The 17,581-nt window shown below is 34.3% G+C and overlaps 1 protein-coding gene across 1 annotated transcript in view; it reads right to left on the minus strand.

Annotated features, from left to right (window-relative positions):
- Nucleotides 1–17,581, minus strand: part of LOC111054456 (IDLSRF-like peptide) — a 78,045-nt gene that overhangs the window by 15,712 nt on the left and 44,752 nt on the right. Inside the window, exon 2 of the mRNA XM_039433061.1 lies at nt 3,300–3,431. Within this exon, the coding sequence (XP_039288995.1) occupies nt 3,300–3,431 (132 nt within the window). The remainder of the gene's footprint in view (nt 1–3,299; nt 3,432–17,581) is intronic.

Consider the following 17,581-nt stretch of genomic DNA (forward strand, 5'->3'; position numbering starts at 1 on the left):
AAAAAATATTCTTCCCATCAGTTATAATGGGACTTTTGCCACTCAGCCCGGACCAGCAAGTAATTCTCAAATTAGAGCTCATGAGATGAATATTCTCACTGAATCGGACACGGACACTGATAATGACGTGTGCGAATCTCAGCTTTAGTTGCGAACTTCCCGGTAGAGCAATTTATAGAAATAATTTTCGATAGCTCTCACGCAGTTTTCTAGAGTTGTCTGTGCGTTGTGATGGCATTCCTAGAGATGGCTCAGCTAATAGAGAATTATAGAACATATCTCTCCTCATGAAGATCATGTAACTCATAGTGAACCAATAATTATATATGAAAATTGTTATAAATAAATAGCTAACTCAATGCTTCTTACTAGGGCTGACTTACAGTAACTATATTACCTATATGGTTATACAGAGTGAGTCATATGTATGGAAGCCCTTCAATAAATTGGAGAATGTTGTAAATATAATACTGATACTGTAACTTCCAGGATAAGTTAGCCTATTGGTCGAATACTTTACCTTTCGACCCGAACTGAATTTCAACCCCTCGTAAGGGGGTGACTTAGGAGTTGTAACTCAAATATTTTGAATTTAAACACCCATTGTGTGGTACATCATTTGAAAGGCCTTTTTAAAACAAGAAAGATAACGTTAATTAAAATGTTCTTTGATACTTGTATCCAAAATGGCGGCCGATTGAAGTTTTAATTTATAAAGTTAAATCAGCTGCAATTTTGGATAAAAGTATCAAAGAACATTTTTATTGATGTCATATTTCTCGTTTTGAAAAGGATAAAATTTCCCGATTGAAAGGAAAGAAATTTAAAATGATGTATCACACAATGGGTGTTTACATTGAAAATATTTGTGTTACAACCCCTCATTTCTTTAAAAATTCGACTGAGTTATTGTCAATATTGTAGAACCGTTCCATAATTGAATAAAAACACAAATTCTACACAGTCTTATTCGGTACACGACCATGGTTTCGTGACCACACCGGTCACATTTTCAAGTTGACTAAAGCTAAAAACTTTAGTAAACTAAAACTTTTTAGTTTTAGTAAAGCTAAAAACTTTAGTAAACTGAAACTTTTTAGTTTTAGTCAACTTGAAAATGTGACCGGTGTGGTCACGAAACCATGGTCGTGTACCGAATAAAACTGTGTAGAATTTGACAACATCTTTGTCATCTTTCTTGTTCTAGAAATGCCTTGAAAATGATGTAACACACAATGGGTGTTTACATTTTTGAAATATTCGAGTTACAACCCCTAAGTCACCCCCTTATGAGGGGTTGAAATTCAGTTGTACGTCAAAAGGTAAAGTATTAGACCAATAACTATCCTGGAAGTTACAGTATTATATCTAAAACAGTTTCCAACTTATTGAGGGTTCCATACATATGACTCACTCTGTATAATATTATAGTTACTGTAGGCTGACTGAACATATTATAGCGACGTTTCCATTTTTATCATCAAGTTCGATTCAATTGGAATTAGTCAGTCAGAGAGAATATTGTTAGAGGTTTGATCATAAGTTGTGCTACCTAATGATGAGCATCTGAAAAATAAACAAAATTTGGTAATCAAGAATTTGTGTATTTGTCTATGGAGTGCTGAAAAATAGAAGAATGATTAGTTCATTGTGCCCTGAAAAAAGAAACTGAAATGGAATAAATCAATGTTATTTCATGTTAGAATAAAATAAATTAGATGTTACTCGATACATTACTATAATACATTGTGAAGAGATAATTGAAGATACAACAGGATGATGGGATTAGATAAAATCTAGCAGCCAGCAGAACAGCAGTCTCTCGGAAATATCACATCTCCTGGAAATAAAAGTTGTCTCTTTATCAGTAAGATACATGGGAAAACGTTAGTCCACTGGAGATTTTTGCGTATACCTAAAAAATGATAATTATTGAGTGAACAAACATTCGTAAAAGTTACTTCCAACATTCTTTCTGTAAAAAATATTTATTAAGGATGATTGACATTACCTTATTAAACATAATAACATATTTCTGAATTGGATTCGTGTGGTTAGCCAGCATGCGGGGTGTACTATCAGTTGATGATTGATGATTCAAATTCACAACAAACACATCAGATTAGTTCCAAAATCACATCTGGAAATTCTCTCAAAAAAATTTCACATAGTACTCCATGGAAAATACTATTTTTGAGATACTATGAGAGGGATCGACAACTTTGAAGAGAAATTACTATATCACAGTTGGATAAAAAATAATCAAATTGAGAATAGTATAGGCTTACAACAAAATGACAAATTCTGTCAAGACATAGCCATTTAAGACCTCTGAGGTCAACTGATTTTAATAATCCCTGCTTGAATTTTGACTCAATAGAACATATAATTGCAGCTTATTGGAATGTTTGCATTCTGTCTGTGGACATTTCCATGAGAACCAATAGTTTACGTTTCCTTTTCTGCCAAACAGAGCAGAGTTTTATTGGAAAGTTAGGCTTTGTTATGCTCAAAAATTAGTCAATTAGACTCATTTATTGGACGATTATTAAGACTTCGATATAAAGACAATTATTAAGACGTTGATATATAAATTAGACTCATTTATTAAGACAATTAGACCCATTGAAAAGCAAACACGTCTAATTGAATTATTTCGTGTGATTTGAGAAAGTGCACTGAATTGAACACAATATGATTGCTGATGTTGAAGCATAATGGGACAATATAATGATAAATCGAAATACAAACTCCTCTAAGTTCTATCATATTGCTGAAGATTATATATCATATTGTTTTTCGGCTTTATATCAACATTGTGAAATTCAAAATCAATTTTATATCTGTGTTATCTTCCTCGGATGGTGCGGAAACTTTGGCAGAAATCAAAATTTGAACTTAACCTAATTGTTTGGACTATTTTTAATATGTGAAAATCCAGGAACTGAAGAAGTTTTGGGCAATTGCCTGTTTTTTCTTTCCTAATTATAGTATGTGTATCACCTTGAATAAATAAATAAATAAATAAATAAATAAAATAATTAGTGACGTTTACAAATATCACAATTCAACTCATTCGACTTGTACAATGGAAAGATGAGTTCCATATCCATTGCTGTATACCTGTAAAGTCAATTGAATTAGTTGCTGTAAATAATAATTTAAATGAAATAGATTATGAGAATGATTATTGTCTTCTAGTTCTACACACAAACCATTCATGATGATAAATATTTCACAAACCATGTGGATAATCGTGAAACATAGTGCTTCTTTCTCAGAAAGCTACTGTATATTACCTGCCGTGCAGAGACGAGAATCCTCATCATATCCATCCATGCAGTCGGGAGCGCCATCGCACAGGTATTGAATCGAAATACACGCTCCATCTCCAGGACATTTGAACGGCTCGTATGGGTGACATGCATCACCTGAAAAATGAACAAAATAATCTTCAATCAACGGATATGAGCAGAATTACTAAATGTATGAGTTTTTCAAAATTAATTACTGAGTACTAATTAGTGAGAAAGAGTTCTAAACAAGGAGTGAGAACGAGAAAAATATTTACTTTCTTAATTAAAATTCCACGTAAAGTTTTTCGCAGACTGCTTTACGACTCCGTTCTTCATAGCGTCCCTAAAAATTATTCTCGGTATAACGTTGTGAAGTATATTCAGTTTGTATTCTAGATCGTAAAACTTTTGTTCAGTTCCTATAAAAATATTTAAATTCTACATCAGGATTTTTACTGAGAAAACGTACTGTATATCGTCCACCAAACAAAGCTCTGGACTATTCTCAATTTACATTTTTATGATCTTGTGAACTGTTTCATAGCACGAGAAGAAAATAGTATTATAGATCTCTTTCTTAAAAACTTATTCTTTTCTCTTCCATTAGTAACAGTATGAGCATTAATTGTTCATAATTATTTTGGCTAAGTTTTTATTCTACACTCACTCAGTATCATGAAGCTCTTCACTTAAAAGCAAGAAAGTTATTTTCGTCTTTTTATTAGGGCTGCTTTTGAATATAAAAAAATATATAAATCTGATATTGAGCTTCCATTCAACTTTCAGTATCATATATGCAGTGTGTGCCAACAATCACAAATAAAACTGTTAATTTCAGAGTATTTATCACTGTTTTCAAAAAAATCAATGGAACAATGTTAGCCAATGTATGTATAGCCGAAACATGTCATGACTAAATAATTTTAAAAAGGGTACTCAGATTTTCATATTTTTATTCATATGAAAGTTATTGTTTGAGAATTTTCATATTTTACTGTACTGCAAAAGCTTCAAGAGTGGGAAAAATATGGTGGTAGAAAGTAATAAACGCTAGATTTTCTTGAATAATAAGAAACTATTCGGCAATCAAGACAAACACTAACACGTCCAAGAAATGAATTCCACTCAGTTTTTTCCATGATATACTTCCACCTGCTTGAACGCGAAAATACATTTTATGTAGCTCTGTTAAATGTATGTAGGCCTACCGTACCCTATCGTTGATAGTTTGATAATTCTTTTCATCTGAATATATGATTTGCCAAGTTTATTCGCGAGTTGTCACTCTCACTGTTTCAGTGGCATGAGGATAATTCCAATCATAGCTAATTGTATAGCTTTGATGCTCCTGGGCATAATGCTTGTGAAATCATTTCCCAAGATAACAAGCTAATAACTTTTGACCCCATCACATCAAAACTTTGTAGTCCGAGGCTCCTCCCAAAACTAATGAACGTCAAAAACTTTGATTCGCCGTCGGAAACTTCACAAATTACAATCATAATATATCATTGTTCCACATTAATGTCTGAGAAATATTGTTTCTTATTATGAAGTAGTTTTCATTTCATAATTTCAACTTGATTGCCTTCTAAAATATGAAAGTCATAGAACAAAATGTATTACTGTATGGAAAAACACTATAGATTAACTCGAAAATTCGATTCAAGGAATAAATCAAAAGAAATGCAAAATAAAGCAGTGGAGCCTCCCATAAAGTTTCTACAAAATGTGATAATATGATAACAAAAATCGCTCATTCACCTCTTTATAAAGGATGAACTCAAGCCACGTAAAGGCTACAAAATCCGATTATTCGTGTTTTTGATCAAGATTCTGGCTAAAACAGAGTTCTTGGTTGTCATGTCACTCAACATGGAGTACTATAATGTACTATAATGTTCAAGATGATATCCATCAGTTTATGAATTTTTCCACGAGAATAGATTTCAATAACACATAGACAATCAAGAAAAATGTTGACGTTGTCGTTCGTACTAAATACAATATTTCAACAGCTTTTTCAGGAAAATCCCTCTTCCCATTCCTCGATCAATGGAAATGGACATGGAGTGGGGAAAACTCATCACTAAATAATCTGATTGAAAACTTCGTATATTTGTGATGCAATTTTTCCAAGAGAAACAACTTTCTCGTCTTCACAATATTTTAATACGTTTTCAATAAGATTTTGTGCAGTCTTAGCCATCATTCAATTTTAGAAGATAGTGAGCATATTGCAAATTGTTATCTCATAGTGAAGCTTTTGTTGAATCTATTGTCATTAGTGCTGAAGGTTTTGTCATGGATTATAGTAGTTGAATTTGTAATGATTGAGCTGTTATTACTGGATGTGAGATTTATTATGAAAAATATTGTTTACAACGAATTTGTATAGTTTACATACTACGGACAAATTATTCTTGAATCAGTAAATGGATATAATGTTTTGATACTTTTTCAAGACAAGATTCTAGTTTGTTTATGATCAACTGGGTGGATGTGCGTGAGATAAAGCTTTGACAATAATAATTTATCAGGCGAAATTCAGCTTGTAAATCTTCCTAAGCATGTCACCTTTCGGACGTAACGCTTTTCGAAGAATAAATGAGAGCGTGAGGTTTTTCCAGTTGGATTTATGGAGCCATGAAGCTGGCACTGGCACGACGGAGATGGCAGCAAAAAGGTCTTTGTCTGTTCCGCAAATTTATCCCCTGACGCGATGTGGCACAACAGTTGGGGTAGTTACTACACTCAACGATACGCCGCTCATAATACAGCAATTAACTAAGCGTATACAAACTTGCCCGAGGACTCTTCTAATATTCATCGACAAACTTTTAAACGACTCGAAAGTAATCTCAATTAACGTGTGACCTGCACATTAAACCGGATTTTTCGTCGAAAAGGCTCCAAAAGTTTTATAAAATTCCTGTCTCTGCTATCAAATTTTCATAACTGCAGACTGTTGCTACCGAAACATGACTCATAAACTTTAATCAAGTGTTCTTGATAACAAACAGTAAAGACCTGGGATAAAGCCTTAATTGATATAAGCTTCTGTCCTCTCTTCACTACCAAAATTGCCTATTTACACCAGAGGGCCTAATAATATTATGAATTGAACAACCTATCACAAGTTTCAGATTTCCGATTGATCTTTCAAATTGTGATCCATTCCACCTGTGCATCAAATTGAGTCATTCCACAAAACATTCATATAACTAGTCTCAATTCGATTATTATAGTTCAAGTTCAATTCATATTGCCTGAAATATGATTTATCAGTATACAAGGATACAATAACTTGTATCATCTTATTCACCCAGTCTTCAGGGTAATTCTTGTTTATTATTCTGAAATTCATCTATCATTCTGAGATGGCTTCAAGATTGAATTGTATTTTTCAAGTCAATCTCGGTAACATGATATTCAGTAAAGAACTTTGAAAACAATACCGTGAATATTCATTTGAAGATGTGAATCTAAAGATAAATCACTATGCAGTCAAATAAAACAATCACTTATCAAAATACCTGCAAATAATTCCTAATTTTGAAAGTGGTCTCTCTCAATTATCTAGCTATTCGTCAGGATATAGACTACTGTGAGATGTTCCCAATTTCATTTCCAATAGAATGATTTAAAAAGAACAAACCCTTATTGCATCGAAGACGCAGAGGCTTTTCTAGTCATTGTGATGTTGAATTCATTATAAATATTGGGACACCGAGCTTCGCTCGTTATTTTTATTTATTGATAAACAGAACACAATTCTCTAAAATTATCGTGTTTATATTTCACAGCTGGCTATATGTCATCTTATGAATTTCGGGGATGCGATATTTTGGTTTTTCACATACTTACTCGCTCACTCACTTTTTTACTATCCACAGCTGTTTCAGCCAAGGATGAATTATCCTTTTAATGTCGTTCAGCGAGTTTTCCCAAGGATGAGACGTAGTGCAATCGAATTTTTATATCATAAACCTACTATGTTCCAAATTTCGTGAAAATCGTTAGATCTGTTTTCGAGATCCGTTAAACATAAATAACCATATATAAAAATAACCAGATATAAAAATCACCAGATATTAAAATAACCAGATATAAAAATAACCAGATATATAAATAACCAGATATATAAATACAGAAATTGCTCGCTTAATATATTAGGATACTGGTCAAATGTGTCAACTTTCTCCTGTTGCTCTAGTAAGTTTAATAATGTAACGTTAGGTGTGGGGAGTAATTATTTTCGATCATGTACAACACAGTATGCTAATTCCACTGTTAATTTGAGAGGACATATTATTATGTGTGCTTATTAGTCGACACTGGCAGATCGTATCTCTATTGAGCTGAAACGCTGGATGGTGTCAGGATTAACAGTGGTCACCAACGAAATATCACAGCGAACCAACACTTGAAATATTGGAAGCTCCAACTGTTGACAGAGCGGATGTAAATTTTGACGAACAATCTCTGACGGGAATTGTTGATGAAATTATGGACTCGACCCCAGCTTCATCAAATTTCACGTGTAGGCTTAGTGGCCTTTTTGTACAGTCGGTTCTGGCTAATGTTTGTATATAGAGTGGAATTTAAGAAGAGAACAATCATATTTTGATTATTAAGAATGAGATCTTAAAAATTTGAATGTGGAGACTAATATGATAGAATGTATAGAATGTTTTCACTGTCAGTCAAAATGTAAACCATAATGTAATAACTAAACTGAATTGCTTGTGTAGTCACAGTAGCCTATCATGAAAAATTTAGTTTTATGGTGATAATTTTGTAGCGCTGGCCTGCAAAGCTCAAAGTGACCTAGACAACTTTTACTTACATAATTGACTACCTATTAGGAATTATAAGAATAATTCCTAGTCAATAATTTCTATAGTTCAATCAATTATTCTGATAACAGTCGCCGTTCTATTCTAATGTAGGTAGTATTGTATATTATCTTTGAAACTGATTATTGCATAGCTGGATATTGCTATACAACAAAAAAAAATTATGAAAAGCCTTCTATAAGATTGAAAATTAAATGTCAATTATTGCCATTTTTATCGATTCATACATTCCATTTCAATATCATTAACCTTTAAAAACACCAAGACATACAACTTTACTTCGAAACTCTATAACTGAGAAACATTTTGTGTCATGGGGAAACTTTTGGAAGTACTGTGGGAAAAATTTCAACTTCCAATACCATTCTAATGTCAAATTTATCCTTAACGACACATCATGTAAACATTGTTTCAAATCTCCAACATTTTATAATATGGAGAGAAGTAGGTTTCAAACCATGAAAAGGAAATAACGGGTTCTTCGTATTCCCGTAGGAATGGAAACTTTTTAACGAAAAAAGTTCAAGTAAAAAAAATCGTTCTTCGCAATTGTGTTTACTGATAACAAACTTTCATAACAGCATTAACAATTCAGCCATTGTGATTTGAAAGTTGGTTACTTGGAAACAAGCATCACAGTTGAATGGAGTTTTACAGTTTCGAGAATACTGTACGCTCCTTCTCTAACATCGTAGTTGCTAAATAATGTTAGATGGAGTGTTTGTTGATGATAGAGCTCTAGATAAATCCACTGGTATTCTAAAGGTGCGTACAGACTTTCGCTCTGCTCCGCAACCGAACGTCACTCGAGCAGAGCGATTGATGATCGACCGGGGAGCAAGAGTGGAACGCGAGAAGAGCTAACATCTCCCGTAACGTTCATGATCGGTACGAGTGCAGAGCGGGGGCGGAGCGATTGCGGGCGATAGCGGAACGAGGGCGGAGCGTGCGCGGAGCGGGTTGGAGGCGCGTATATCTGTACGCAGCTTTAGAATAGGTTGTCATGGGTTGAAGATCCAGATTGCTCGGGACATGAGAGTTAAGAGGGGCTGGAGATATCATGTTATTTGAAAGAATATTCATCATGAATTTCGGAAATTGTAAAATTGTTGGAAAAATTGAAAATGTTGCGACATTAAAAATCCACGAAAAGTAAAACTCCACTGAAACAAATTGTATTGGTCGAGACAGTTCTTATCAATGAAGGTACCTGAACACAACTTCAGGAGATGAACGAACTCAAGCCCAGCTTATCCTTGCTGGGATAAATCAAATCAAATAGCATTTTATCCACTCGAAATTCATACAAAATATTAACAAAAACAATATAAATATTGTTATTAACCTTATTTAAGAGCTTTTATTAATGACGTACCACCTGAGTTAGTTAGCGGATAGACTATTTAATAACTGGGTAGCCTATCTTATAATCCAGAATAAGTTTGTTGAGGTTTGTGATTTAATTGGAAATACAGTGAGTCCAAAGTGAGCTTACACTTAACAAATTTCCTCATCAACGATTTCCACTTGAAAATAAACAACTGCAATTCAATAACACTTGAATAACAACACACAGAGCATTTGATATGATAATTTATAACAAAACCATTCATGAAGGAGAATGTTGGATTCGTTTTGAACATTCAAAAATTCCAATAGCTTCAAAGTTGTATAGTCAGAATCTACTTGAGGAACTTTGACTGCTTGAGTGTTATTCATGAATGTCAGACTATCATTACATGAACGTAAAATGTCAATGTTATCGAGAGAACTATTTGTATCAGAAAATGCTCAATTCATATAATATCAATTCACTCATACCCTATCATGTAATTCTTGAATTTTATTCGGGAACGATCACGTTGTCATTTTTGCAACTTCATTTATGTCGCTTCTCGCACCCCAATCACCATCTTTCCTAATCCATCCAGTCTCCTTCAAAGAGACCTCTACTCTCCATTTGAATGTGGACATTGGATACCCATTTCTTTCGTGGTCTTCCACGCCTATTTCTGTTCGCTGGTACCCAATTCCATACTTTCAATGAGATGATAATGAAACATTTATTTGCGTACATATCTTTCTCAATCATAGAAAATAGCTGGTACCGTAATATTTTGAAATTAGACACGACTTGTTTTGACATTTATGTCATTTGAATATATAACTAGAGTACTATATGTTTCCTATGAAAACAATTGAACATTGATGTAGCCCTATTGGAAAAGTCCATCTTTTCCAATGTTTGATCAGGGTCTTACAAGGATTTTTGCAATTGATACTTCTCGTTTCTTCTCAAATTTCCTAATAAATTTGGTCTCCCCACACCACACAGAAATGCAGTCGGTGCTCACAGTACAACCGAGAGCGCAAGGTTCCAATCGATTCAATTAGCCGCAGAGAAAATATTTAATTAGTTTTGATGCAATGAATAGGGCGCTGTAATCAATGGAGTATTCCGTGGTGGTCTATTTGTAATGCACTGTGCGCAATGAAAATTACGATGAGCTAGCTCCGGCTCAGCGACCTGGAATGTGTATGAGCAGGGGCTATTGCAAACTTATCCAACAATGCACATCCAACTAATTTACTTTAGCTTTGACTAAATTAAATTGCCATGCCGCGCTATTATTAAAGAGCTAGAGGCCTTGTATGTTCAATGATTGATTGAATTACAGCAACAAATGAATGTTTTCCAACAAGTATAGTCTAAAATGAATCGAAGAATCCGCTATCAATGAATCTGAAATTAAATTCAAGAATCAATAATCCACATTATTGATTAATCCAGAGTAATTCAATTCTATTTACTATTTCGATAATAATATCAAATTAGTTTTACTCACTGAATCCGAAATGAAAATTAAGAATCAACAATTCAATTCACAAACCAAAACATTGATAAGTCTAGAATTATAAGAATATTATAATTCATACAATTATTATATAAATACAATTATAACACATCGAATAATATGGATTCAATTATCTACTATTGTGAGGTTCATGTTATAATGGCAATGGATAAAGATAAAGAAAAAGCGTTGCCTATTCTCTGCCTTACTTAATTATATTTCTACATTGTCAAAAACAGATTTTGTGGAGCTGGAAAGGATACCTGCTTTGTCGAATGATTTACAAGGATAGCAACATCAAAATTGATCAAATACTGTTATTATAACGTGGACCTCACTATAATTTTGGTGATTAGATCCTTAAAACATCATTTCTATTTCGAATGTAATAAGAAGCATCCAAAGAGGTCTCATTTAAATAAAATGCCTTCTCACTTCTCACCATGAAATCTGAGGGTGTACTTTGGAATTTTTTACCGCTGTCTATTTGAAGATAATTCTTTCAATTTAATTAGTGTGTTAAGACTTATGACGTAGCGTTATATAGCGCTATGTTACACAGATATATGAATAGATGAGATGGGGTGGTAGATGATCTTGGTGATGATATGTCCTTACCCTAATCAATTATTCCGGTATTTTAGCTGGACATTATGTGGAAAAACTGGAAAACCTTGTTGCCCAGCCAAGGCAATATTTTCCTCATTGCCTAGAAATAAGTTACTCGTTTCTGTTTCAGATATTCTATTATTGAGTGTATTGAAAATGATTTATGTGGAATAAAAGCTGCAGTGACTGATAAATAGAGAGAAATAAACAAACGATAGGGGGAGCAAACAAGTGGCCGGTCAAACATACTCTGCTTAGCGTAGAAAATGGAAAATCTGGATTGAAGGTCGCCTACATCGTTGCCGGTTGGGCTTCGCTATCTTATCCTAAGTCTCATGCATGAATAATGCAATTTCGCATCTTGTGTTCACTTGATATCTCAACCTCGCTAGAATACAATTTCAAAGTATTAAACGCGAGAGAAAATTGCGCCGCTTTACTTTCCGGCGACGCTGAGTGAATGTTAAGCGTAAAATCAACTTTTTAATCAATTCAAAACACATTACTGCATCAGAATTGATTTTGTTGCCCTGAAACTCAAATCTCTAGCATCTCCGGTTTAGCTGCCAAAGCCTTGAGCTGAACCATTCTATCTTACGCATATCGATTCAATGAGACATCTCAAGGTTTCAGGCGGATTTCTATCTCCTCATCGTTTACAATTCTATAAGGAAGCTTCCCATTACATCATTACCATAATTTCCTCGTATACACATTGGCAAACATAATCTCATCATATCTCTTGAGGAATATAAATCTCTTGAGGAAGGAGCAAATACTCCTTCTCTATAGACCACACTGCATTATTTTCGTATTTTTAGATGACTAAATTTGGTATTTCTATAATGAAACCTGAATTTTCTCATGCGGTATCATATCGTGTAGAACTCATATTACTGCAAGAGGTAGAAAAGAGGACAATTTAAGCACTGGATAAATATTGATCAACCTAGTAAGTCCATAAACTGCAATCAATCTATACATTTGGATCACCAAATCACAGTAGCAGAGTAGTTCTGTGAACAGTGGACCTCGCGCAGTTATAAACCACAGTCTCCTCTAATACTGTCCATCAGAGTAAATTCTGTCCTGTCCTGTCGTGTCGGCGAGATATTGGTGTATAAACGACTAATGGCTGTTTGGGTTGTTGTATCGACAATGCTAATAATTTGATGTAAACAGCTATGCTTCTATCATCAAAAGCTTACCGAGTTGAAAGCAGAGAAAAGTCGTGAGAAAATACTATGCTACTTCAAGTTATCAATAGCATGCCTTACAGCATGCAATTAATAGTCCACACAACAGCTGTGTTTTCAATAAGTTGCATTGAGATATTGAATTGCATGCGTCATTGCATGCAATTTATAATCCACTCGACAGCTGATTTATGATGAATAATGATTTTTACTCCAATATTGGCCTATAAAGGAGACTCCTTTCCCTTTTATATTATCCTTGAAATGCAAAATTTCCAAAAACCTTGTAAATACGTCGACGCGAAATTAAAAAAGGAACATACCTGTTAAATTTCATGAAAATCTATTGCTGAGTTTCGCCGTAAATGCGGAACATAAATAAAGAGAAATGCAAAACCGTCAACTTGAATCTTAGACCTCACTTCGCTTGGTCAAAAATGTTACTTCTTTTATAATGTTATTGTATGAAAATTCTTCATAAATTTTTCAATTTCAATTTCATTTCAATATAATAGAATCGCAATCATCTTAAATCGAAGAAACGAGTCATACACACTACATAGTCAAACACAATCATAATATTTGAAAAACTCAAATAGATAAGTTGAAAGGAATAGAACAAACCATAAATAAAATCTATAATATCTGTCGTTATAGAGTTCTATGTTCCCAGTACAGACAAAACCGCAAAAGTGGTTTCATACACAACAAGGCCAGTTCAACCACTAAATCAACGTCACAGGCTCTTTGAAAGCTTTGTTGAAGGTAGAGCCAGTATGTGAAACGTCACATAACCTTTATGGCTGGATTTAACGTGATATGAAGCATTATTACCACATGAAAGAGAGGCCTGTTTGTACGCTGGTCACCGCACTCTTGATCGATGCAGTGCTGCGTTTGATGCCGATAGATCCGTGATTAATAGAATTTTCCGGCTAGCTGGTGCCTGAACCCTGAACGCTTTTTTGTATGTAGCCTACTCACCTGCATTGGAGTTTTTTCGAGACAGTCCCGTCCAGAAGTTGAATAATTGAATTTGAGCAGCTGACTCTGAAGGGCCAGCGGCCAACTAGAGTCGGTCACTCACAGAATCACAAACAGCTCTTCATTGTTCTGTGTACTCCACTCTACGGTAAATTCCACATAAAACTGTCAGCATTGGAAGCATTGCTGTTGCTCATGAGAAATACTGACAGTATGAAAGTATGGTTCACCACAAACAAACGGCCACCAACTAACGCACGCGCGGGCACGGACTTCAAATAGCAAATATCGAGCGCAAAAAGAGACAGCATAAGCAGTAGTTGATAACACGTCTATGTCATGGCAATAACAAACCCTCAACACCTTCGTTGTTGTTTCAGTGGGACGTGTCACACATAACTCAGCGTGCTCTCGTCAACTGTGTTCTGATGTTGAGAAATGTTTGGCTGTAACTTGTTTACCTTCTTCATTTATTCATTCCTCTTTCGCCGCACCGTCTGCAATTTGTTGACTGAGCAGAACTCGTAACAATAGTTTTCAAAACCTAGTAGCAAGGCCATTTGAAGATATCCGAATAAGCAGATATCTCCTATGCAGATACTTAATTCAAACGTAGAAATGTCAGCTGTTCGTTTAAACCCCATATAAAACATATGAAACATATTATGATAAATGCAATCATATCAACAATAAACGTGGTTTAGCGTTAAACATGGTGTTAGAATATGGCCCGCAGAAAGAAATTAATCCTCTTTGGAAATGTATGAATGATGATAATCTCTTCAATGGAATAGATGCTTAGGAGTGGAATCACTTGACGATTGGCTTAGTGGTCACGCTGATCAGCTATTGATAAGATAAGCTTAGATCGTTGCGCCACTTCTTGAGGGTGACCACTTCAAGAATTGACTTCTCTAGACTTCATTCTTTATGAGTTTAAAAATCGCTTCCCAATGGTTCGGAACCCACCTAAAGTTGTTGGTCCACTCATCTCTTATCAATTATAGTAGGCTAGCTGATGTATCATTTCGAATATATAATATTAAAACTATCAAAAAACGCTCGATAATCTTAGTGGAAACTTAGAAGGGGAAAATAAAAAGGGAAACTTGAAAGACCTGAAGCCTACTACCTACTAAAAGGAATCTATCAAGATATTTAACTGAAAAGAATTCCATAGAAAGAGCTAAAAAAGTTTATTGTCCTAATTGGAAAGGATACCTTCGGAGACCACTAATTCTAAAAGTTATATTGCTAATGACCTTCTAACAACCACTCTAATGAGTTGTTCGTATCCCTCTTGAAAGTGTATTATTTATATAAATTTATCACCATTTTTCCAATCAATAATCTTCGCTCTCGGAGAAGTATATGATTCATGTGGGCCATTACTTCACACTATTTAAATATTGTATGAATACAATGATGAATAAAAAACTATTTGATTCGATTTGATTTGATACGTTGGTAACTGTATGTATTCAGAGTATAGCAAATGATCACAAGGGGCTACCGTGGAAAGAACAGGAGTTATAATAAAGGAGTACAATATCGGAGTCGTCATCAGATACCAGATATAAAAGAAGGATCCGTCAAGAGTCAGATATACGTCAAACCTCAGACATGAATCGAGTACTAACAAGATTCATGTCGTGTTACTCGATGATTATTTCATGAGCAACTCCATTTCTCAAAGTTCGCATTTCGAAACTGTATTGGGATGATAGCAGGCGAACTTTCAACGTTGTTCTGGAACAGTAATTTATTGTTGTGCTGCCAACAAAATATTGTTCGCCCAAAGCGAAGCGCTCATAACTCCTGGTTACTGTTTTATTCGGCGCTTTACGTCATACAAGATGGAAGACAGTATACAAACAACATTCAATTAAACAGCTAACTTCCGAACCATGAGAGAGTCATGATTTAGGCATTGTGCTTTCTCCATCTGCCTCACAAACCATGCTTGGTTTGTTCTCGAACTGAGACAGACTGCATGTGTCTGCTTCTCTCAGCTGCCTTGTAATTTCAAACCGGAATTCTTTCTTTTTCAAAGTTTGACAGAGCTTCTCTGCAGTTTGCTCTCTGATGAGTTGTTCTCAGTGCTCTGTAATCTTTTCGTAGCAACTACGTATTCAAAAAAGATAAGATACATCTGAACCAAACCTTCTTCTTATTTATAGCTGTTTCTATTGTTCAAAACACAGGCCTGCCCCCTACTGGCCTATCAGTAAAGGAAAAGTGTTGAGACAGTATAAACTTCTGAACTGCTCTTTCTTATAAAGTTCGTACATAAACTGATGATGTTGTCTGCTGATGCGAACCGACATCAGGGTTCTACGTGATATTAAGTTTTGAGAATATTACACTTTCATGCGTGGTAAAACTGTTTATCTGTAACTGTATTGTTATGAGACGGAAGAAAAATTTGAATTCCTAGTATAAGAATAAAATTTCTAGGTAGAAAAGAGTTATACTAATGCTAAAAATTCAAATATTCTTTCAATTAGAATAGATTTGTTACACGGTGAATAGACAACATATTAACTTTCACATATATTCCTGTAAATCAGCTTTAATTTTTTTTGAATTGTTCAAACCATTCAGGAGTGTGTTGTATTGATAGTAGGTATCAACTAGAATAAAAATCAGAAAAATAAGATAGTCACATGGTTACTTGATATTGGTCGGGAGGCTTCTTCAGAAGCCCTCATAAACTCGCCTTATATGTAGATCCTGATTCAAACTCTGTTAACTCCGTTACTTTGATGCAGCACTCTGAACATTTCAATGAGTAATTTAAAAACTTTAGGAGTTACTCCAACATAATACTAAAGTAATCTTTAATAAAAAAAAACCCACGACATCATGCTCTGTTCATAGAAAAGTTGATGATCAATATTACTTCATCTTTATCTATTTCCAATATTGTAATAATTAAGTGAGAATAATATTAAGGCAGAATTTTTTATTTTACAGTTATTATAGATAGGAATTCTTTCCCCACACTCGCATCAATAGTCTATGTGGGGAAATATTTATTTCCTGAAAAAATATTAGAATTGATTGAAAAATCAAACATTGAATCCAACCTTGGTTGCATGGTTTAGAAACCTAAGGAATGATAAACAGGGATCGATAGATGATCAATGATATTTAAATAGATTCCTTGCGGATGAATTGTGGTGTGTCAAGAATGGAATAAGAAGCTTGGAAGACAAAAAAACTGATGAATCGGATACAAAAGTAAAACAAATAAAAAAAGGCGCCTTGTATGGTTGGGGCATACACAAAAAAATAATTGGAGATGCCAAAGAGATTAAAGAATTGTAGCCCGCGCCAGGTCGGAGGAAAAGAGGTAGATCACTCGAATTATGCACCAAACAGGTGCATAATTAAAACAGTGCATATTCTGATACGATAGACAGAAATCTGATTGGACATTGAACAGTGATTGGACAGATAGGAAAAATGGCATATGAAATACGTCTAATGCTGTAATCAAAACTTGCTCAAATTTTATTCATTTATTTATTTATTCATTTATTGTATAAAACACTATAATCATAATATGATTTTAACATTAATGTTTTTTCAGTAAAATCCTGTCCATCATCATGATTGTAAGATTTGCTTATTATCACCTAGTTTCAACTAAGAAACAACGTTTGCATTTGTGATACATGGAATATCTGTAAATACATTACCATTCCAAACATTTCTCTTATTCCCAAGCTACATCAGTGCGTTGTTTCCGTAGAAATCCCAGAAGTGGTGCAGATGGA

Source organism: Nilaparvata lugens, chromosome 7 (genome assembly GCF_014356525.2).
Source record: "Nilaparvata lugens isolate BPH chromosome 7, ASM1435652v1, whole genome shotgun sequence".
Taxonomy (NCBI): Eukaryota; Metazoa; Arthropoda; class Insecta; order Hemiptera; family Delphacidae; genus Nilaparvata; species Nilaparvata lugens.